Consider the following 25604-nt stretch of genomic DNA (forward strand, 5'->3'; position numbering starts at 1 on the left):
GAATATAGGAGGACTAATGGTATTAAACATTAAAGTTATTAGAAAACTGTAGTAATTAAGACAGGGAGGATTTTTTTTTCTGGATAGACAAGTTAGTAAACTAATCATTACTATTAGACTGCCATTACTGACATGGCATACCTGTAGCTCCTTTTCCTCATCTCTGAGATGAGGATAGTAGCAGTGCTTCAAAGAGTAATTGTGGACAGTAAGTGCATGTGTCATATCTTTTTGTTGTCATTAACAATAGTATAATAAAACAGAAAAATAAAAAAACAGACTCTACTGTATGATAGAATATAGTATATGATGCAGGTGATAGAGGGAAAGGATGGTCTGTTAAGTGGTGCTGGTATAGCTGATTGAATTACATAGAAAACATTTTAATTTAATCTATAGCCTAGTAAAGGAGTAATACCAGATTTTGAGGTTAACTATCTTTTAAATCCATGATACCATTAGAAGAAGGTTCTGGTTAATAGTTAAGTGTGTGTCGAGATGGCTGCTGTAAACATGCTACCAAAGGCAGACACTGTAAGTAAAGTGAGAGATTTGACACATAAAAATCAAAAATTTCTTTGGTAAAAGAAATAGGAGCACCATCTAAATGATTAATGGCACAGTATACTAGATTAGGAAAACCATTTGCAGCAAATGTAATACAAAGCAGCATTCTGAATTTGTAAAAAGCTCTTATTGAAATAATAAAGGACTAGCAATAGAAATTAATCAACAAACATAGTCTTTGAGAAGTACAACTGACCACTAGATGGAGAAAAAAGGCTTAGTTTTACTTGTAATTAAAAACAAAACAAACAAAAGGACCTTGGCCCTTTGCCATAGCAGCTGTGGCTCTGTGCTACCCCATGGCCCTGGGCCTCAATAAGGACCACGGGGTAACAAAGAGCCTGAGGAGATCGAGGCACACCTGCTGCTGTGGGTGCCTCACCAGACACACTAAACTTGAGAGATCTGAAAAATGTGTAGTGTATCATGGAGCTGCTCAAGATTTCCAAGGACAAACAGGCCTTCAAATTCATTAAGAAAGGTTGGGGCTGGGTGTGGTGGTGCCCATCCTATAATCCCAGTTACTCTGGGAGGCTGAGGCAGGAGGATCATAAGTTTTAGGCCGGCCTGGGCAATTTAATGAATCCCTGTCTCAAAATAAAAATAAAAAAGGCATGAGGATGTGGTTTAGTGGTAGAGTGCTGGCCTAGAATGTGTGAGTTCCAAGGTTTAACCCCCAGCTTAGAAAAAAAAAGAGAGAGAGAGAGAGAAAGAAAGCAAAGGATGGTGGAGGTATGCATCAGTGCCAAGAGGAATTGAGAGGAACTGAGCTGAGCAACATCTGGCTGCCAAGGAAGACTGAGTCTGTTCTCTCCTCTATAATCAAACCTTTAAGGAAAGAAAGAAAGGAGGGAGAGAAAAGGTGGGGGAGAGGGAGGGGAGAAGACAAGAGAGGAGAGGAGAAAGGAAAGAAACCATAAAAATTCAGTACTGCTTTCACCTATGAATTTTAAGATTATTTAAAAAGATAGCTCATAACACACAAATATATAATGGTATGAAAATAAACAAAATGGAAGAAAAATAACAGACCTACAAGATTTTTGTAGGATCGGAGGAAAGAGAATATTTTGCATTGGGAATACAGGAAGTGGTAATTTGAGTCTGTCCTTAAATTATAAGCATAATGTTAATAAGAAATGAGAACAGGGTTTAGCACCCTGTCTTCTAAGAGGTGTGACATTGTGGTAAAGAAATAGAAGTAACTATAACTTTGGTGTTGTCATGGTTGAAGGATGTGGTTTACAATCAGGGAGTCCTGAGAATCCTTGGAGACAGAAAAAAAAAAACCAGTGAAGAAGGAGAAATTGACCTAACATGCACAGAGAGATTAGACACAAGGAAGCAAGAATACTTGCTTTGATCTCTCTACTTTGATCTCAGTGAGGTAGTGACTCTTAAGACAAGGAGAAGAATAAAAGTGGGTTTGTAAAAGCTCATGATATTTTGGTCTGAATTTATGTGTGCTTCCAAAATCCAGATGTTTAAATTTAATCCCTAATGTGATAGATAGTATGAATAAATGGGGGCCTTTTGAGAAGTGATTGAATCATGAGAGCCATCACGAATAAGATTCATTTTCTGACAAAAGAGGCTGAAAGGAGGGAACATGTTTACCACTTTGCCATGCAAGGACACAGCATAAAAGTACTATATATGAGGAGAGGGCTTTCCCCAGACACAGAACCTCCTGGTAATCTTAGACTTCCAGCTTCTTTGTTTATAAGAACTAGTCTAAGGTATTTTGTTGTAGCAGCCCAGTTGGACTAAGGCTGAGACTATGGGTATCATATGGAGTAGTCAGAGACGAAAATAAATATTACAAGACTTTATTGAGACCTGGCTAAGACTCCATAGCATGGATTTTTGTGCTTTCTTCGTGGAGTGAGGTAGATATTCAGAGTGAGGGAGAACAAGGGACAAAGGAGTCCAGGGAGATAACCAGGATATTGTTGAAATAACTGCCTTTGGAGTAGAGAGGAGAAGATAGAATTGAATTAGGGAGGGTGAAAGGAAAGAAATAAAGATCTGACATTATCTATCACTGCACCCTTATGTGTGCACCTTAACCATTTAACCAGTCAGGTTTTTTGACATTTATTAAACAATTTTTTCTTTCCTACCCTTCACTTGTTATTTTGCTTTAGCTTTCTCTTACCTCATAAAATCTTACATCTCTACTTTTGAAATCGTAAGTATAATTTAATCTTAGTTTATTCATTACTTGGTTTATGATCCCAGCTAGAAGGGGGCCGTCTGCCCTTTGAACATATATAATTCCTTGTTTATACCTTTTATATAAATTTTCATAATTTTTGTTTCTACTAAATTTTAAATTCCTTGAGCACAGGGACCATCTTTTAGGTCAAATTTTGATCATTTTATATTCACAGTGCCAATACAATGACATTTCTATAGTAACTATGCAGTAAATATTTGCTAAACAGATATTGCATTGTTTATTTATACTAAGCAACTAGATAGGAGTTTTAAAAGAAAATGATGTTTTGCCTTTTCTGTGGCCAATTTTAAAGGCTTATTTTTAAATGTTAACCTAAAATGAATGTTTTTGTCCTGTAGGTATGGCATGGATTGCCTTATTCAGTTTGAAGATTTTGCCAATGTGAATGCATTTTGTCTTCTCAACAAGTATCGAAACCGGTATTGCACATTTAATGATGATATTCAAGGTAATAAAACTTTCACTATATATGGATCGTAAAGAATGGACTCAAAAAAAAAGAATGGACTTAATTTAGTTCAAAATTTTCTAATTCAATAAATATATACTAAGCATCTAGTAAAATTCAGAAATTATGTCCTTGATGATTTCACACATAATTTCTCATTTAATTTCTTATATTTGAGAAAAATACTTTGTGACTCTAGAATGTACCATATTATCCATGAGGTAAAGAGTAAGCCCCCAGAAATCTGATGAAATCCCTAGTGATTATGACTAAAGGAAGAATATGAAAATATTCATTATTTAAGAATAGAAAGTATATATACTTCTTTCTTTAGCCTTCATCTAGGTCAACCACAGTTTCTAAATTTCACCCTAGTAAGTGCTATTTTTACATACAGTGTGCCATGTTTTATTGTTTGATTTCAGATGCTTGACTGCCTGTCTTTATCTGAGCTGCATGTGTATTCCTATTGGTTATTTTTTTTAACCTTTTCTAGATACTCTACCTTCCTAATCAAATACATGCAGTGAGTGCCATATCATGACAGTCAGGGTCCTATTTCATTATGGACAAGTAGAGGGATAAACAGTCAAAGACAATAGCAAGAAGATCTTAATTAGTTCCAGTAACTTGAAATAAGATCATAAACGGCTTCCATTTGACTAATTCTCATGAATGTTTTCCAGTGTTTATCTTATATGAATTCTCATTAATACTCAATGTTGATTCATCTTTCTCTAAATACTGACTTTGGTAGCTTCCATATTACAGCATTCTGCTGATTTCTTTTCCTACCTCTTTGACTATTTCCCTTTTCTTTTTTTCTTTAGCAGTTTCATCCTTTTTGGTGTGCGTATTAAATGACACTGATGCTCAGTCCCAGGCCCTTTTCTTTTTGTTCTGTATCTTCTCAAGTGTATCCTCCGAGTCCATACATTAGATTGGCAGATTTATAGCTCCAGCCAAGACTTCTTTGAGTTTTAGGGCTATGTTTATTTAACATTTCTGTTTTGATATGTCAAAGTTACCTCATACTCAACCTATCCCAAATCAAACTCCTGTTTCTGTACCAAATCTGACCTGGTTCCAGCGTTCGCCTTGTCAGTGAATTCCTGGTAGTTCCTTCTTCAGCTTTTCCCACCAAAGACAGCCCTATGACTAAATCTTCTTGATTTTCTATCATAGAAATCTGTGTCTTCCATAGATTTCTGTCACTGTAGTATGTTGCCATTATCTTTCCTAGACAAATGATATTTTCCAAGAAGCCTGCCCACATTTATTCTTGTTTCTCCATCTTATATGTTTTCTCCAGTGTCTCTATAGTCTGTCAGAGATATTCTGCTTAGGATTTAGTGGGGAACAAAGACAGTTTTCTTCTTGCTATGAAAATGTGGTCATATCATTCCTTCCTTAAATACTTTTGTGGTTTTCTGTTGTAATTAGCGTAAACATAAGAACCCTGAATGTGGCTCAGAACTCATTGTGTAATCTCACCTCTCTCTATTCTCTATTTTGCTGTTCTAGCTATAACTTCCTTTCTTGATTTTGCAGTGATCTGACTTCTTCCTATTATAGTCTCTGTCCATATGTTCTTTCTTCTTAGATACTTCTTTGTCTTCTCTTTATATCTCAACCACAACATTCCTCAGGAAGACCTTCTGAATCCTTATATCAAGGCCAAACCCATCTCATGGGCTGTCATACACAAACTATATTTTTGGTGGTGCAGTTGTATGTGTCTATGTAACTTTTGTTAAAAATTACTCTTCCTCCATTAAAAAATTAGTCTTTCCTCACTAAGTTTTAAGCTCTGTAAGGCAAAGAACATTGCTGTTTTGTTAATCACTGTATTCGTTCTCATTTACACTGTGCCTAGCACAGAATGAATACATGTAGTATGTCTAAAGCAGAGTTTGTCAGTGGTCCACTACCTGTTTTTGTGTTTCTTGTAGCACACCCATACCCATTTTTTAAGGTATTGTGTATGACTGTTTTCTTGCTAAAACAACAGAATTAAATTCAGAATAGTATTGTATGGTGCATAAGCCCTAAATAATTCCTATCTGGCCCTTCACAAAAATAGTTTTTCAACCTTTGGTCTAAAGGATGGAATTTGAAGGAGCTAGAAAGACTGCAACTAAAAGCTTTACATTTTGGTACCAGGGATTGAACTCAGGACCCTGAGCTTGCAAAGCAGGTGGCAGAACCACTGAGCTAAATCCCCAGCCCCAAAACTTTACATTTTGAAAAGATGGCTTATATCATCTTTAGCCATATCATATAGAAAGCAAGATTGGATAGAAGCAAATGGGAAGAGTGCCGCTGTAATCCAGTTTCATGATGATGGTGCCTTGCCTCAAGAAAGTGCCAGTGAAGATAGAGAATGGAGAGACAATTGGTTGATGTTCAGAACTGAGGATGCAGCATATTATTTTTTTCTTGAAAAACTGGAAGAATAGAAAGAGAGAAACTGAGCAAGAGAAACTAGAGACATTACATGTAGGGAGACTGATTTGCCTTGTCTCCCTTACTGGCTGTGGACTTTGATCAGTTTATTTATCCTCTGTATTATTAATTTTCTTATCCATGACAAGAAGTTATATAACAGCTTCTTTTTTGCCACCCTTTGAAAACAGTATGATTGGAAGTTTGAGAATTTAAAAGAAGATCTGGAAGAACTGCTGTAGGAGAACCAGAAAGCTGACTATGAAATACAAAAGGATTCAGTTGATGAATATTCATCATCAGTTTGAAATTAACTATCATAAATATCATGCAAGTGGGCTGAGCTGCTTGACTGTAACAGTTTGGGACCAGGCAGAGCAGACATGGGAAGTGGAATTTACAGAGATATAGAAGAAGTAAAGGGTTAAGGGCTGACAGTGAAGTGATGACCATGATACTAAGCTGAAAATGGTATAAATGGACATACAAGGAATTTTTATAGGGCAAAGAGGACTAGACCTTCCCATGAAGATGAGGGAAATTGAATAAAAGAAAACTGGAAAGATTGCAGATTATAGACTACCACAAGTAAGGTATTCTAAAGCAGCACTTCAAAGAAGAATTTGTTCTGAGTGATGGTAAGTGCCAAGATGAAACTTAGGAGGAAGATAGCCAAGGTGGAATAAAGGTTAATGTGGAAATGAGGTGGTTAAAGAAACTTTAACGTGAAATAGGGATGATAATGTTTTTCTCATGGAGTTTATAGAGTTCAAAACTTACTTATGAAAATAGCCTATCAATTGAAATGTACTTTATAAATATAATTTCACTATGGTTAAAAATTCTTTAGTATGACATAGTTGTTTAAATATAAGATTTTTGAGCCTTCCAGGCCCCGACATACCACTGCCTCCAGCACCAAGGAGCAGAGCTAGCCTCAGTGCTGAGGAGGTGAGCCATGCGGGCGCCAGCAGCACACAGCCCCCCACATTGAAATAAGAAGACACGTAAACCAGTCTCAAAACCAGACTTCCAGATCACCTAAAGAAACCCCAAAGGGAAATGAGATGGAACAATCTGATACTCAACCACCTGGATTCCCTGAACTGGCAAAAAAAGAGGATCTTGAAAAAATGAAATCAGAAATAATTTCTCAGATAACAGCAGAGATTTTACCCATAGTGCAAGACATGATTAATGAATCTAGAGTGGACACAGATAAAAAAATAGAGGAGCTGAGGAACATGACGGAATCCTAACACAGGAAACAAATGGAATCCATAAAACAGATGCAAACAGATTTCCAGGAGATTACAAACTCCATCGAAAGTTTATGCAGCAGAATGAGCCAATGTGAGGACAAAATTTCAGATATAGAAAATAAGATTGAAATTAATGACCAGGAAAAAAAATTTCTTGAAAATAGTAAGGGGCCATAAGAAATCAATTGAGCAGCTGCTAGATGATTCAAAGAAGAATAACATAAGACTGATTGGAGTCAATGAAGAAACAAGAGAGACTGCAGATGACATAAAAAAACTGTTCTCAGAAGTGATGGCAGAAAACTTCCCAAGCAGGAGAAAAGAACTTGACATACAGATAAGTGAGGCATATAGGACTCCAACTAGCTGCGATCAAAAAACATCTACTCATAAACATATAACTGTTACGATTCCAGAAACCCAACAGAAGAACACAATTCTACAAACAGAGAAAAGAAACAAATCACATACAAAGGAATCACAGCAAACTTCTCAGTGAAAACCCTCAAGGCAAGAAGAGCTTGGAGTGATGTATTCCAAGCCCTAAAGGAAAACAGTCTCCAACCCAGGTTGATGTATGCTGTGAAACTATCTTTCAAAATTGATGGAGAAAGAACATACTTTCATGACAAAGAGCACCTTAGGAACTCATGAATACCAAACCAGCACTCCAAAAATTTTAGATAATATCCTAGGAAAAGAAAATGAGGATCATAACCCCAGGAAGCCCAGAAGAATGGATCCACTTGGCATGGCAAAAAATTAAATGCAAAGAGGGATAATCCAACAAAAAGAAAAAGTCATGACAATGAAAAGTCAATACATATCAATTATAACCATCAATGTTAATGGTCTCAATTCACCAATCAAAAGAAATAGATTGGCAGAATGGGTCAAGAAGCAAGATCCAACAATATGCTGCACACCAGAAACACACTTAATTCAAAAAGAAATTCATAGACTGAAAATTAAAGAGTGGAAAACAATACTCTATGTGATAGGAACCTGAAAAAAACAGGAGCAGCTATCTTCTTTGCAGATCAAGTGCATTTCAAACCAACACTGATGAAGAGAGACAAAGAAGGACACTATATCCTTGTAAAGGGAACAATCCAAGAGGAAGAAATGACAATCATAAATATCTATGCACCAAACACTAGTGTGTCCAACTATATAAATCAAATACTAATGGACATGAAAAATCAAATAAGCACTAATACATCAGTAGTCGGGGACCTCAATACCCCACTGTCGGGACAGGGAATGGGGAAAAAATAAGAACCAAGATGCATCATATGTAGGTAAAAGTACCCAATGATAAATGTAAATGTATTGTATACCTAAAATGTACCAATAAAAGAATTTAATGAAAAAAATACTTCACTGTCACAAATAGATAGATCAAATACACAAAAAATAAGCAACAAAATACTAGAACTCAAACGAACTCTTGATCAAATGAACTTAACAGATGGTTACAGAGCATTCCACCCCACAAAATCAGAATATACATTCTTTTCAGCTGCAAAATAGACCACATACTTGCTCACAGAACATGTTTAAGTAAGTGCAAAGGAACTGAAGTTATTCCCTGTATATTATTAGACCATACTGCGATGAAATTGGAGCTCAACAGCAAAAGAAATCACAAGAATTTCATAAACACATGGAAATTGAACAACACACTTCTGAATAACCAATGGGTCACAGGAAATTAAAGAAGAAATCAGAGAGTTCCTACAATTAAACAACAATGAGAATACAACACATCAGAATCTATGGGTCACAATGAAAGCAGTCTTAAGAGGGAAATTCATAGCACTGAATACTCATATTAGGAAAACAAAGCAAGCGCAATTAAACAACCTGATGCTAAACCTCAGGCTTCTAGAAAAAGAAGAGCAGGACAACCCCAAAGCTCATACAAGGGAGGAAAGTATAAAGATCAGAGCAGGAAACAATGCAATGGACACTAAGAGAACAATATAAAAACTCAATGAAGCCAAGAGGTGGTTCTTTGAAAGAATCAACAAAATTGACAAACCTTTAGCCAACCTTGTCAGAAAAAGGAAAGAAAAGGCCCAAATCCATGCAATTAGGAATGAAAACGGTGAAATTACAATGGAATCAAGAGAAATCCACAGGATCATCAACACCTGCTTCGAGAACCTGTATGCCAATAAGATGGAAAACATGGAAGAAATGGACAGATTTCCTAGATACGTATGAATTACCAAAGTTGAACAAAGAAGAACTAAAAATTCTAAGCAACCCAATATCATCAATGAAATTGAAAACTTACCAACTAAGAAGAGTCCATGTCCTGCTGGCTTCACTGCTGAATTCTACAAGATATTTAGAGAGGAACTGCTGCCACTACTGTTTAAACTCTTCAGTGAAATTAAAAGGGAAGCAATACTCCCAAATTCATTCCTGGAAGCAAGCATCACCTTGATCCCCAAAGCACAGAAAGACCCAAATGAAAAAGAGAACTATAGGCCAATCTCACTAATGAACATAGATACAAAAATCCTTAATGAGATACTGGCAAATAGAACGCAGAAGATCATCAAGAAGATCATACACCCTGACCAAGTGGGATTTATCCCAGGGATGCAGGGATGGTTCAACATATGCAAATCAATCAGTGTAATACACTATATCAATAGAGCCAAGGACAACAATCATATGATCACCTCAATAGATGCAGAAAAAGCATTTGACAAAATTCAACATGCATTTATAATAAAAATCCTACAAAAAATTGGAATAGACACACTCTACCTCAATCTGAAAAAAGCCATCTATGAAAAAACAACAGCCAATATCATATTAAATGTTCCAAAAGTGAAATCTTTCACACTAAAACCAGGAACAAGACAAGGATGTCCATTATCACCACTCCTCTTCAATATAGTTTTGGAAACAATAGACACAGCAATTAGACAAGAGAAAGAAACAAAAGGAATAAAGACAGGAAATAGAAAAGTCAAATTGTCATTATTTGTAGATGACATGATACTCTGTATAGAAGACCCCAAGAACTCCACCAAAAGTCTTCTAGACTTAATAACCAAATTCAGTCAAGTAGCTGGTTACAAGGTCAACACACAAAAATCAGTAGGTTTCCCCTACATGAACCACAGACTCCGTGAGAGAGAAATAGAGCAAACAATTCTTTTCACAGTAGCATCCAAAAAACTGAAAGACCTAGGAATCAACCTAATGAAAGAAATCAAAAACCTCTTCTCTGAAAACTATAGCACTCTGAAAAGAGAGATTGAGGATGATATCAGAAAATGGAAAGAAATCTCTTGCTCCTGGGTAGGAAAAATCAACATAGTGAAAGTGGCCATACTTCCAAAACTGCTGTATAGATTCAATGCAATCCCAATTGAAATCCCAGCAGCATACTTCACAGACCTTGAGAAAACAATCCAAAAATTCATTTGGAAGAAGAGACCTAGAATAGCAAAAGCAATTCTAGGCAACGGAGACATGGCAGGGGGTATCACAATCCCCACTTTGAAACCATACTACAAAGCTACTGTGATAAAAACCAACCACATGGTTCTGGTAAAGACAGAGCAGAGGACCTGTGGAACATATCAGAAGATGCAGAAACAACTCCAGACACACTCAGCCACCTCATCTTCTACAAAGGAGCTAAACACCCTCATTGGAGGAAAGATAGCCTCTGTGATAAATGGTCCTGGAAAATTAGCTTTCAACTTGCAAAGATTAAAACTAGACCTGTATCTTTCACCATGCACTAAACTAAATCAAAATGGATTAAAGATCTAAATATTAAAACAGAATCGCTGAACCGGCTGGAACAGAGGTTAAGTAGAACTCTTTTTTTTTTGTATTAAATTCTTTTATTGGTACATTGTAGGTATACAACACAATTAGATTTCTCATTGGGAATTGTACCTTTATATAATGCATCTTGGTTCTTATTTTTTCCCCATTCCTAGCCCTCCCTTCACGCCCTCCACCCTTCCCTATTTACAGACTTTATTTCCATTTTTCCATTTCTCAGCATTTTTTCCTTTCCCCTGCCCCTCCCACTACAGCTACCCCTTTGGACCTTTTCCTCCTATTTTACATTATCAATTATTCATTCTAATCATTGGTACATTTTAGGTATACAATATAATGACATTCATCATTGGAAATTTGCACCTTTACACAGTCGCTCTTGGTTCTTATTTTTCACCCTTGCCCAGCCCTCCCTTCAACCCCTCCATTCCTCCCTATTTACAAAGATTTTGTTCCTATTTTTCCATTTTCTCATATTAATCCCATTCCCCTCTATCCTTTCCCCTACCCCTCCCACTTTCCCCTCCCCTTTGCCCCTTTTCTTCCTATTTCACATTAACTATTATACATTTAGTCCTTATTTACACTTTCAGTTTCTCACACCAGAGAAACTATTCAGTATTTACACATGTGTGTCCTATTTATTTCACTTAAGAGTATCGCCTCAATGTGCATCCACTTAGCTATAAATGTCTCTAATTTCTCATTTTTTATGGCTGAGTAGTACTCCATTTTATAAAAAAACCACATTTTCTTGATCCAGTCTCCAGTTGATGAGCATTTAGGCTGTTTCCAAGTTTTAGCTATCATGAATTGTGCGGCTATGAACATGGGTGCACATATATCACTGTGGTATGATTCTTTTAATTCTTTGGGGAAGATCCCCAGCAGTGGAATAGTGGGGTCAAATGGGACTTCCGGTCCTAGTTCTTTGAGGTATCTCCATACTGATTTCCACAGTGCTTGCACCAGTCTACACTCCCACCAGCAGTGGAGCAGGGTTCCTCTTTCCCCACAGCCCCACCAGCATTTGTTATTGGTTGATTTCATGATAGCAGCCATTCTTTCTGGAGTGAAGTGGAATCTCAGCATTGTTTTCATTTGCATCTCTCAAATGACCAGTGATGTTGAACATTTTTTCATGTATTTATTTGCTATTTCTACTTCTTTGTCTGAGAAATGTCTGTTCATTTCAGATGCCCATTTTTGGATTGGCTCTTTAAATTTGGGAGGTCTGATCTTTTTAAGTTCTTTATAGATTTGAGATAGTAGACCTTTGTCTGAGGAAGAGCAGGTGAAGATTTTTTCCCACATTGTGGGTTGTCTCTTCACACTGTTGGTGGTTTCTCTTGCTGTGTAGAAGCTTTTTAATAAGAAGAGATCCCATTTGTTGATTGTTTGTGCTAGTTCACGGACAACTGAGGTTTTGTTCATAAAATCTTTTCCTACACCGATGTCTTCAAGGGTTCTACCTAACCTCTGTTCCAACTGGTTCAGAGTTTCTATTTTAATATTTAGATCTTTAATCCATTTTGATTTTAGTTTAGTGCATGGTGAGAGATATAGGTCTACTTTTAATCTTTGGCAAGTTGAAGCCCAATTTTTCCAGGACCATTTCTTAAAGAGGCTATCTTTCCTCCAGTGAGGGTGTTTGGCTCCTTTGTCAAAGAAGAGATGGCTGAGTGTGTGTGGCGTTGTTTCTGCATCTTCTAATCTGTTCCACTGGTCCTCAGGTCTGTTTCTTTGCCAGTACTAAGCTATTTTTATCACAGTAGCTTTGTAGTATAGTTGCAGGTTGTGTGATACCCGCTGCCATGTCTCTGTTACCTAGAATTATTTTTGCTATTCTGGGTCTGTTGTTGCTCCAAATGAATTTTTGGATTGTTTTCTCAATGTCCATGAAGTATGCTGCTGGGATCTCAATTGCAATTCCATTAAATCTATATAGCAGTTTTGGAAGTATGGCCATTTTCACTATATTAATCCTTCCTACCCAGGAGCAGGGGATGTCTGTCCATTTTCTGATATCATCTTCAATCTCTCTTTTCAGAGTGCCATAGTTTTCAGAGAAGAGGTCTTTGATTTCTTTTGTTAGGTTGATTCCTAGGTATTTCAGTTTTTTGGGTACTATTGTGAAAGGAATTATTTGCCCTATTTCTCTCTCAGTGAGTCTGTCATTGGTGCAGAGGAAAGCTATTGATTTTTGTGTGTTGACCTTGTAATCAGCTACTTGACTGAATTTGGTGATTAAGTCTAGAAGACTTTTGGTGGAGTTCTTGGGGTCTTCTATATAGAGTATCATGTCATCTGCAAATGACAGTTTGACTTCTTCATTACCTATCTTTATTCCTTTTATTTCTTTCTCTTGTCTAATTGCCGTGGCTAATGTTTCCAGAACTATATTGAACAAGAGTGGTGATAGTGGACATCCTTGTCTTGTTCCTGATTTTAAGGTGAAGGATTTCAGTTTTTGACCATTTAGTATGATATTGGCTGTTGGTTTTTCATAGATGGCTTCTATCAGTTTGAGGTAGAGACCATCTATTCCAATTTTTTGTAGGGTTTTTATCATAAATGCATGTTGGATTTTGTCAAATGCTTTTTCTGCATCTATGGAGATAATCATATGGTTTTTGTCCCTGGCTCTATTGATATAGTGTATTACATTAATTGATTTTTGTATATTGAACCATCCCTGCATCCCTGGGATGAACCCCACTTGATCAGGGTGTATGATCTTCCTGATGATCTTCTGCATTCTGTTTGCCAGTATCTTTTTAAGGATTTTTGTATCTATGTTCATTAGTGAGATTGGCCTATAGTTCTCTTTTTCAGTTGGGTCTTTCTCTGCTTTTGGGATCAAGGTGATGCTTGCTTCCAGGAATGAATTTGGGAGTATTGCTTCCCTTTCAATTTCATTGAAGAGTTTAAACAATAGTGGCAGCAGTTCCTCTCTAAATGTCTTGTAGAATTCAGCAGTGAAGCCATCAGGGCCTGGGCTTTTCTTAGTTGATAAGTTTTTAATTACATTTTCAATTTCATTGGTTGATATTGGGTTGTTCAGAATTTTTAGGTCTTCTTAGTTCAACTTTGTTAATTCATATGTATCTAGGAATCTGTCCATTTCTTCTGTGTGGTCCATCTTATTGGCATATAGGTTCTGGAAGTAGGTATTGATGATCCTCTGGATTTCTGCTGGGTCTGTTGTCATTTCACCCTTTTCATTCCTAATTTCATGGATTTGGGCCTTTTCTTTCCTTTTTCTGACAAGGTGGGCCAAAGGTTTGTCAATTTTGTTGATTCTTTTGAAGAACCAACTCTTGGCTTCATTGATTTTTTATATCATTCTCTTAGTCTCCATTGCATTGATTTCTCCTCTGATCTTTATAATTTCCTCCCTTGTATGAGTTGGGGTTGTCCTGCTCTTTGCTTTCTAGAAGCTTGAGGTTCAGCATCAGGTTGTTTAATTGGGCTCGTTCTGTTTTCCTAATATGTGTATTCACTGCTATGAATTTCCCTTGTAAGACTGCTTTCATTGTGTCCCATAGATTCTGATATGTTGTATTGTCATTGTCATTTAATTGAAGGAACTGTCTGATTTCTTCTTTAATTTCCTCTGTGACCCATTCATTGGTTATTCAGAAGTGTGTTGTTCAATTTCCACGTGTTTATGAAATGTTTTGTTTCTTTTGCTGTGGATCTCCAATTTCATCGCAGTATGGTCTGATAATATACAGGGGATAACTTCAATTCCTTTGCACTTACTTAAACATGTTCTATGTGTATGTGGTCTGTTTTTGAGAATGACCCATGTGCAGCTGAGAAGAATGTGTATTCTGATTTTGTGGGGTGGAAGACTCTGTAAACATCTGTTAAGTTCATTTGTTCAAGAGTTTGATTGAGTTCTAGTATTTCATTACTTATTTTTTGTCTAGTTGATCTATCTGTGACAGTGGGGTGTTGAGGTGCCCCACTACAATTGTATTAGTGCATATAAGACTTTTCATGTCCATTAATATTTGTTTTATATAGTTGGGCGCACTAGTGTTTGGTGCATAGATATTTATGATTGTCATCTCTTCCTGTTGGATTCTTCCCTTTACAAGGATGTTTTGTCTTCCTTTTTCTCTCTTAATCAGTGTTGGTGTGAAATCTACTTGATCTGCAAAGAGGATAGCTACTCCTGCTTTTTTTCGGGTTCCTTTCACATGGAGTATTGTTTTCCACCCTTTCACTTTCAGTCTATGAGTTTCCTTTTGAATTAAGTGTGTTTCTTGTATGCAGCATATTGTTGGATTTTGCTTCTTGACCCATTTGGCCAGTCTATTTCTTTTGATTGGTGAATTGAGACCATTAACGTTGATGGTTATAACTGAAATGTATTGACTTGTCATTGCCATGACTTTTTCTTTTTGTTGGGTTCTCCCCCTTTACATTGAATTTCTTGTCATGCCAGTTGGGTTCATTCTGCTTTGTTTCCTGGGGTTGTGACCCTCAGTGTCTGTTCCTAGGATATTGTGTAAAATTCTTTGGAGTGCTGGTTTGGTATTCACAAAGTTCCTAAGGTGCTCTTTGTCATGAAAGAGAAATAAGATTATTTCTCCATCCATTTTGAAAGATAGTTTTGCAGGGTACATCAATGTGGGTTGGAGGCTGTTTTCTTTTAGGGCTTGGAATATGTCACTCCAAGCTCTTCTTGCCTTGATGGTTTGTGTTGAGAAGTCTGCTGTGATTCTGATGGGCTTTCCTTTGTATGTGATTTGTTTCTTTTCTCTGACTGCTTATAGAACTTTGTTCTTCTGTTGTGTTTCTGGAATCTTAACAATTATATGCCTATATGTAGATTTTTTTGATCAAGGCTATTTGGAGTCCTATATGCCTCACTTATCTGTATGTCAAGCTCTTTTCCCCTGCTTGGGAAGTTTTCTGCCATTATTTCTGTGAAGAGATTTTTTATGTCATCTGCACTCTCTCCTGTTTCTTCATTGAGCCCAATCAGTCTTGTGTTATTCTTTTTTGCATCATCTAGCAGCTGCTGGATTGATTTCTCATGTTCCCTTATAATTTTGAAGCAATTTTTCTTTTCCTGGTCACTAATTGCAGTCTTATCTTATATATCTGAAATTCTGTCCTCACATTGGCTCATTCTGCTGTGTAGACTTTCAGTGGAGTTTTTCATGTCCTGGAAATCTATTTGCATCTGTTTTATGGATTCCATTTGTTTCTTATGTTGGGATTCCATCATGTTCCTGAGCTCCTCTCTAGATTTATTAATCATGTCTTGCACTAAGGGCACAATTTCTCCTGTTATCTGAGAAATTATTTCTGATTTCATTTTTTCCAGATCCCCTTTTGTTGCCAGTTCAGTGGGTCCAGGTGGTTGAGTATCAGAGTATTCCATTTCATTTCCCTTAGGGGTTGCTGTAGGTGATCTGGAAGTTTAGTTTTGAAACTTATTTACATGTTTTCTCATTTCAGCTGGGCCAGGGGGCTGTTAGCACCTGCACAAATTACCTCCTCTGAGCTGGGAGAGGTTGTACAGGGGCCGGGAACAGCGGTAGGGCTGGTGATCCCAAAGCCCTTTCCTGTGGTCTGGGAGCTGCTGGAGGTTTGGTGGCCAGGAAACCCCTTCCTCTGGATCAGGAACAGTGGGATGGTGGCTCGGAAGCCCCTCCCTCTGGGCCTGGAGCAGTGGGAGGGATGGTGGCCCGGCAGCCCCTTCCTCTGAGCCAGGAGCAGCAGGACAGAAGGTGTCCCAAAAGCCCTTTCCTCTGGGCTGGGAGCAGCGGGAGGGATGGTGACCGGGAATCCCCTTCCTCTGGACCAGGAGCAATGGGACAATGGCTCAGAAGCCCCTACCTCTGGGCTGGGAACAGTGGGACTCAGTACCTTGGTCTGGTGGTCTGGTGTCCTCTGTGTCTTTGTAGTGTGGAACCAGGTGGCTGCCTGTCTGCAGTAGGGTGATTCTGTGTCTTCCGTGTGACCCAGGACCTCGGTAGGCTGTGCACAGACCTGCCTGTCTGCAGCGGGCTAATTCAGCGTGTGTTCCGTTGGACTGGGGACCTTGGTAGGGTGTGGGCAGACCTGCCTGTCTGCAGCGGGCCGATTTGGCATCTAAGTAGAACTCTTAAAGACATCGTGAAGGAAAATATTTTATGAACAAAACCTCAGTTGCCCATGAATTAGCACAAACCATCAACAGGTGGGATCTCTCCTTATTGAAAAGCTTCTGCACAGCAAGAAATACTACCAACAGAGTGAAGAGACAACCCACAATGTGGGAAATAATTTTCACCTGCTGTTTCTCAGACAAAGGTCTACTATCTCGAATCTATAAAGAACTTAAAAAAATCAGACCTCCCAAATTTAAAGAGCCAACCCAAAAATGAGCAACTGAAATGAACAGACATTTCTCAGATAAAGAAGTAGAAATAGCAAATAAATGTATGAAAAAATATTCAACATCACTGGTCATTTGAGAGTTGCAAATGAAAACAATGCTAGATTACACCTCTCCACTGAAGGAATGGCTGTTATCATGAAATCAACCACTAACATGCTGGCGGGGTTGTGGGGAAAGAGGAACCCTCGTCCACTGCTGGTGGGAGTGTAGACTGGTGCAAGTACTGTGGAAATCAGTATGGAGATACCTCAAAGAACTATAATTGGAAGTCCCATTTGATCCAGCTATTTCCCTGCTGGGTATCTTACCCAGAGAATTTAAAGAATCATACCACAGTGATATATGTGCACCCATGTTCATAGCAACACAATTTGTAATGGCTAAAGCTTGGAAGCAGCCCAAATGCCCATCAAGTGGAGACTGGATAAAGAAAATGTGTTTTTTTAATAAAATAGAGTACTACTCAGCCATAAAAAATGAGAAATTAGAGACATTTATAGCTAAATGGATGCACCTTGAGGTGATATGCTTAAGTGAAATAAATAGGACATGCATGTGTAAATACCAAATAGCTTCTCTAGTGTGAGAAATTGAAAGTGTAAATAAGGACTAAATGGTACAATAGATAATGTGAAATAGCAAGTAAAGGGGCAAAGGGAGGGGTAAGCAGGAGAGGTTGGGGAAAGGTAAGAAGGGAATGGAATTAATATTGGGAAATGGAAAAATCAAACAAAATGTTTGTAAATAGCGAGGGATAGAGGGGCTGAAGGGGGGGGGTAGGGAAATGGGGAAAATATAAGAACCGAGATGGATTACATGGGAGTGCAAATTTCCAATGATGAATGTCATTATATTGTGTACCTAAAATGTACCAATAAAATTAAATTTAAAAAATAAATCTAAGATTTTTTTAAAATTCCAAATTTGTATACATTTTGAAAGATGCTAAAATTCTTGGACAGGTGTTTTTCCAAATTATTGTAATATTAATTACATCATTCACGTTAGTGACTGTTTTCGGATACTTGCTATTTGAACTTTGCTTTATTCATGTTTTATTAAATTTCTGTTTCAGTATTTATTAATGAAAGTGAACATTTGAAAGATTTTGGGAAGAAAATAAGATGGAAATTTAGCAAGAGTAAATGTGAATTGTAGGAAGCCAGCCTAATCTTAATGTATTCCAGCCTGAATTGAGGATATACCCTTTTAATAGAGGGCTGGCTTTCATGCTACATATACAATTTGCAGAATGGCCTTTTTAAGTCACTTTTTTTGTGGAGAGAAGGTCTTGCTATATATTTCAGACTGGCTTTCAACACTTGGCGATCTTTCTTCCTCAGCCTCCTGGGTTCTGGAATTATGGGTGTGAATCATCACGCTGAACTTAAATCACTTATTATTTGATTTTTGAGGTGGTTTCTAATATACTGCCTACCAGTAAACTATTGAACAAATCTATTCCTTTCTTTAATACTTTATATTTTTTCATTTGTGATTCTCAGAGATGTCCATATTGAACGTAAAGACTAGTGTTACATGATTTTGAACCATTATGCAGAATTAATAAAAATCAGAATTCAGTTGAAGAAAAAGAATGATAAATTCAAATCATGAAACAAAATAAGTAAGTAGGATTTAAAGTGAGAATTCCTATCAACCAAGGAGAGAAATCTAGAGATCAAGGCCTGAGGTATATCAGAATTAATATCTGTAGCACAGAAACTGTGAGACAGAGCCAAGAGCAGTGTGTTGAGGAACCCGGAAGATACAGCAGAATGTTGCCCCATCCCTGCAACTCAGCACTACTGAGGCATTTAAATAGTTCATGTTTACCCCAGCTAAAATATAATTTGCACACATATCAGTGCTTATTTCCTCATTGGAATTTCATAGTGTTACTGCCTTAGGGAACATAAAGATAGGTTTGAGAAAAATGTGTCTTATCTCTGACTCGAGAAAACCTTTGGTGAGTTATTGAGGTTTTGACTAGAAATGAACAAACGATTTTGTGAATTTCTCCATACCAAAATTGTGTCCTTATGACACATTTTCTCCATATGTTTCTTTTTTACCTTTTAAACTATATGCTTTTACCATTATGCCTGCAGATGTAATATTTCCCCCCACTGTGGCACAGAAATTATATTTCATTGCCAATAAAAATAATTATGTAACTGTTATAATCATACCATGTAAATAAATATTTTTACACTGGATCTTTGGAAGGGCTTTTTAAAAATGTTTTAAACAGATGTGTTTTTGAAAGATACTATTTCATGAAAAATATTTGGTTAAAGAAAAATGTACTTAAAATGTGCTACATTCATGATCTAAAATAATCTTATACAGGTTTTGGTTTAAAATGCATTGTAACTCTTTTGGCCATTTCCTTAGGGAATCTCCCTTGTCACTTTCTTTAGATCTTTTGTCTTACATTGTTCAGATTCCATGGGAAGAATTTTTCCAACCTCTGTCCTATTATTAAGTTTGTGCCAGTATTAGCTTTCTAGGAGTGTTCTTTGAGCTAAAAAGCAGAAGATTGGGGAAGAGGGTCTCCATGTTGAGTATATAAATTTCACGTAATCTTGTTTTCATCATAGCACCCATTTATGACAGGTGTTCTACAATCCAGAGGCTTTCTTTGGAAAAGAAGCCTTTAGTGTGTTTCTAAACTATCTGCCAGCAGTAGAGGGAAACATCTGGATTCCAACTGCTTCTCAGTAGATTTCTGACCAGCTTCTTACAGTGCCTTCTGTAGCTGAAACTTTGAAGAGTTCTGCTCTATCACTTCTAAACCATTTCCCTCTCTTGGCCAACAATTCATCTTTCTCAAGTTGGCTAAGTCAGTTGCCATTTGCTTCTAGAGCCTTGCAGCTTCTTAAATTTTGTTGCTACCCTCTTCTGGGGAGTCTCTCTCTCTCTCATTTATTACTGTTTTAGTGTTGTTTGTTGGTTGTCGGGGAGAAGGATACTAATTTGTTTTCATTCTCCATTTTAAATAGGAAGTCAGCCCTCCCTTCATGTCTTACACATGTTTTTTTTTTCTCAGTTGCACTCCCATCTGAGGTCCAGGACTTCTCACATTAGTCTCTCAGTGTTGTGCTTAGGTGCTGGATGCTCTAAAGGCCTTGAGTGCTGCCTTGGTAAATTGACCCTTCCTTCTACTACTTCTCATTCTTGTACATCATCTGATCTTTTTATTTAATAGCATACATGGATTGTAATTATTTCATTGTATTGTTCTCATTTACTAGTTATATGTGGTAATTCTAATTAAATTTAACAAATATTGCATAGGTCGAGGTCATTCTTTGATAAAAGATGAGACTGATATTTGCAACAGTAGCAAAAGCATAGCACAACTAGTAACTTCTGTTTAGGTTAAAAACATATTACACACAAATACAAGTTGTGTATCTCTTGTTCAAAATGTTTAGGAACAGAGCATTTGGATTTTAGAGTTTTCTGGTTTGGGGAATATGTATTTACATATATATAAATTACATATATAATGAAATGTTAATTTGTGTTTCATATAATCTTATACACATGGCTTGCAAGCAATTTCATACAGCATTTTTAGTGCACCTACATTTCGCTGCAACTTGTCACATAAGGTCAAGTATGGAATTATCCACTTACAGTGTGGTGTCAGTGCTAAAAATTTTTCAGATTTTGGAGCATTTGGGGTCTTGAATTTTTTTATTAGGAATACTTAACCTCTTTGTGTTTCTAAAATTTTAAACAAAAGAGACAACCTACAATGTGGGAAAAAAATTTTTAGCAGCTGTACTTCAGACAAAGGTCTACTATCTAGAATATATAAAGAATTGAAAAAAAATCAGACCCCCCAAATTCAAAGACCCAATTCAAAAATGGGCATCTGAAATGAACAGACATTTCTCAGACAAAGAAGTAAAAGCAGCAAATAAATATATGAAAAAATGTTCAGCATCACTGGTTATTCGAGAGCTGCAGATGAAAACAACATTGAGATTCCACTTCACCCCAGAAAGAATGGCTGCTATCAAGAAATCAACCAATAACAAATGCTGGTGGGGGTGTGGGGAGAAAGGAACCCTTCCTCATTGCTGGTGGGAGTGCAGGCTGGTGCAATCAGTATGGAAATTAGTATAGAGATACCTCAAAGAACTAGGGCTAGAGGTCCCATTTGACCCAGCTATTTCCCTGCTGCGTATCTTCCCCAAAGAATTAAAAGAATCATACCACAGTGCTATATGTGCACCCATGTTTATAGTGGCACAGTTTGTAATAGCTAAAGCTTGGAAACAGCCCAAGTGCCCATCAACTGGAAAATGGATAAAGAAGATGTGGTTTTTTAATAAAATGGAGTACTACTCAGCCATAAAGAATGACAAACTAGAGACATTTATAGCTAAATGATGCATATTGAGGCCATACTCTTAAGTGAGATAAATAGGACACACATGTAAATACCAAATAGTTTCTCTAGTGTGAGAAACTGAAAGTGTAAATAAGGATGAAAATGATTAAAATGAATAATTGATAATTTGAAATCTTAAAAGATCGAAAGGTGTAGGGGTGGTGGGAGGGGAAGGGGAAAGGAAAGAAGGGAAAGGAAAAATTATGAGAAAAGAAAAAAAATGGAAATGAAATCTATGTAAATAGGGAAGTGTGGAGGGGGTGAAAGGCACACAGGTAATGGGAAAAAAAATAAGAACCAAGATTCATCATGTACAGATACAAACACCCAATGATAAATGTAAACGTATTGTATACCTAAAATGTACCAATAAAAGAATTTAAAAGAAAAAAAAATGAAAGTTTAAGCAAGATTTGGTGTCTTTAATATCCTGTTAACAGAGCTAAATATTTAGCCCTCTTTAAAACCACTAGTCCAAAGATAAGTCTCTCTGATTTACTAAAATTTTAGTTTTTCACCTCAAAACAAAAGCTATTATGGAATAATTTATTTTAAATCTCACATTTTAATGAAATTCCACATTTACTCCCTTCTTTACAATGAAATTTAAATCAGAGTAGTGTCAAGCCCCATACAAGGAGCATATTCAAGTTAAATTTTGGTAGTGATGGAAATGTCTTTCTAATTTTATTAATTTTATGAAGAGATTAGAGGTTTCATTATATCCTCAGGAAATGTGGAAAATACATTTAAGCCTAAGGCCCTGATATCCAGTATGATAAAGTAGACTTACTTTATTTTATTTGTGGTAATATGTCTGAATTTATGGCATTTTGAGTTTTAATACAGCAATCATACTATATGAAAATAAGTCACCACATTATAGCTAAGTATTTAAACTATTTTGGAATATTTTCTGTTTGCTTAATTAGAAATATCAGTTCAGTCAGAGTAATAATACAAATACAGTAATTACTGATAATACTTTAGCTTTTACTCTTCAACTGATTAAATCTGGTAGTGTTCATAGAATCTGTAGAAACTCTTGAAATCATACAGTCTCAGAGCTGGAAGGAAGCATACAGTTCCTCACGTCTAAACTTCTGGTGAATTTCCTTTGAAAGAAGCAGAGATGGAGACAGACTGAGATACTGTTTGAATAATGCTCTATCTAGTAACTGAATATCTGTGACTCTCCAATTTGAATTCTTTCATCTGTTTAACAATTCTAGTGAATCTGTCTTGATGTATTGACTAATCATGTCATGGAATCTTCCCTACACGGAGCAACTATATTTTTGTACAGACTTTCATTTTAAATTATGTATAGAGGAGTGGCATTTGCATAATATATAACTTATCACAGTGAATTATTCGTAGTGATGGCTCAAGATTGCAAGAGTTTTGTTTCGACAATCCTTATTATGTTATAAATAAAAAGCAAGAAACATTTAGGCCTTCAACAATTATTATTTATTGTGGTCTTATTTATGACTATTAAAAAAGGAAATGAACCAAAAGATTGAAAAGAACAAATATGTTGTTAGTGAAATTTTGAATATATTTAGTCCTTGGCATATATAATTCTGTATCATTGTGTCATTCACCCAATCTATTCTGATCTAGGTTTTGGCTAAATAAGGATATTTAAAGTTTAGGAAGCTACTACTCAACTGAGTGATCTAGGAAACATTATAGAGGGAATGTTCCTTTAGAGGGATAAAATATAGATACAGCTGGAAGAACTGAAAGAAGCTGTAAGGTTTAATTTCAGGAGTGAACCATAAGGAAGTTGAGTTGTATAATTATGTTCAAAGCAAGAGAACTACTCTGTGATCTGTGAAAGTTTATATGGTGAAGGCAATATAATTAGAACTGGTGCAATTTCTATGCCTGTGAGGTGTGATGAGGGAAACACAATTTTTGTCTTAAGTAAATCTTACATTAATTTTATCTAGCATCTATGGGATTCATCATGGATTATCATATTTAGAAAGTCTATTGAAGAATGAAGTAAAATCACATTTTAATTGTTATTAACTCTTAACTTTTCAAATTGAGAAATTAAGTTCCAAATATATAAAAAACATCACTACTACCACCATTATAAGAAAGCATTTACCTCCTTTGTGTAAAGGAAATCTGCAAAAGATTTCAAAGTCTCAAAAGTAAATAGGTGGAACAGTTTAATAGCACTTATTCTTTTTTATCTCATAGAGTAATATTATTTCACAAGTGAGGAAACTGACATACAAATTATTTCTCTAAATTCTTTGACCGTTGAGCTGCAGTCCACATAAGAATCCATAAGCATCCAGTGCTCTTATGCATTGCATCATCAAAATAAGTTACAGAATTCTCTTTTTGGAAAATTTTCAAGGACAGTAGTAAGCTGCTATCTTAAAATTGATGTCAGTAACCTGAGAATTTCACCTCATATGCAACCACAGGGTCAGACAACCACAAGTTCTCTTGCTGTACCAGGTAACCTGTTGTGTGACGATTTCAAGGTGTGGATAAAAGCTTTAGAACTTGACAGGATCTATCTGAGAATTACTCAAGGATATTTATTACTTGTTTCAGGAACAGCATCTGTTGCAGTTGCAGGTCTCCTTGCAGCTCTTCGAATAACCAAGAACAAACTATCTGATCAAACAATATTATTCCAAGGAGCTGGAGAGGTACCTGCCTTGTACAATACAGTACTCATGTTCTCCTAAACTAATGAACATATAATTATTTTTAATTACTTATTAATTCAAGGTTTGAAGCACTCTTTATTTCAGTATATTACAACAACTATAGGCTTTATTGGAGTCTCAAATGAAGTATTGAGGCATATTGATTTTTCATAGGAGACTTTATTAGTATGATGTATAAAGATTTTTTCCAATTAATTAAAATTTAAGATTATTAAATGTTGCCATAGGTTTTTGTTATACATATTTAAGGTGTCATGAAAGAAAAAATGTATGATTATATGTAAAAACCTTTAGGTAGTTAAGCTAATATATTAGTATCCTCCAGCATCAGAATTTTTTTTAAATTACACTTATGACTCAGTGTGTATATATATAACTATGTGTTTTTAAGAAAAAATAAAGACAAAAAAAGTGAAATGTAATTCTTAATAAGAATATATAGAACAACTTGTGAAATTTTTATTTTAAATTAGAGACTTATAATATACTATAACTGTTAGTATGAAAAAGAACCAAACATTTTAAATTATTAGGAGGAGACTGCAGCAAGACCAAGACCAAATTATGCTGTTTCCTGCTATTGTCTATAGTCATTTGAAAGAGGAAACTAGACCCTAGTAGTAATGCACCCTCAAGATAGAATTTTAAATATTAGCTTTCAGCCCGGGGATTTAGCTCAGTAGTTCCACTGCCTGCCTAGCAAGCACAAGGACCCAAGTTCAATCCCCGGTACCAAAAAAAAATTAGCTTTCTTGTGGGAAAAATGTCAAGATCCGTATATAAAGGTTATAGAATGTTATAAATGGTGAAATATTTTGTGGCTATTTATGTAATTGTATTAAATTAAAATTCTAAAGTTTACATACTTCAGATTTTAAAATTTAATACAATTACATGCAACATATATTGCTTTTGTTAGAAATGTATATATGTTGTGTTAATTTTTATTTTGCTTGTTCCTTTTGCTTAAGACTAAATATAGGAACTAGGACTTCTGCCAATATATAAATATGCAAAAATATTCAGAATGTAAGTCAGATATTCACTTTCAACTTTAAATAAAAATCAAGCTTAAATAACATCTTTAACATTTGAGTTATTTTATGTGGTATTACATATGAGGTGTGATCAAAATATATGGTAAATGCTTAAATTAGAAAAAATGTATTATAGTAAAAGACACATTGCCATTAATCCCCTCAAAATACTTCCCCATGCTTTGAACATGCTTACCTCATCATTCTTGCTACTTTTGGAAGTAATTCTGGAAGTCCTCCTTTGTGAGTGTTTTTGGGAGGTATGATC

The 25604-nt window shown here is 36.1% G+C and overlaps 1 protein-coding gene and 1 long non-coding RNA gene across 2 annotated transcripts in view; one reads left to right on the forward strand and one right to left on the reverse strand.

Moving 5' to 3' along the window:
• Me1 (malic enzyme 1) overlaps nt 1–25604 on the forward strand; it is a 200663-nt gene that overhangs the window by 132307 nt on the left and 42752 nt on the right. The window contains exons 7-8 of the mRNA XM_004860271.4: nt 3148–3257; nt 24181–24278. Coding sequence (XP_004860328.1) covers nt 3148–3257; nt 24181–24278 — 208 coding nt within the window. The remainder of the gene's footprint in view (nt 1–3147; nt 3258–24180; nt 24279–25604) is intronic.
• LOC110344997 (uncharacterized) overlaps nt 1–25604 on the reverse strand; it is a 68717-nt gene that overhangs the window by 17625 nt on the left and 25488 nt on the right. The window lies entirely within an intron of this gene.

This window comes from Heterocephalus glaber, unplaced genomic scaffold (genome assembly GCF_053883595.1).
Source record: "Heterocephalus glaber isolate CG9 unplaced genomic scaffold, H.glaber_assembly_v1.0 deba00001523, whole genome shotgun sequence".
Lineage (NCBI taxonomy): Eukaryota > Metazoa > Chordata > Mammalia > Rodentia > Bathyergidae > Heterocephalus > Heterocephalus glaber.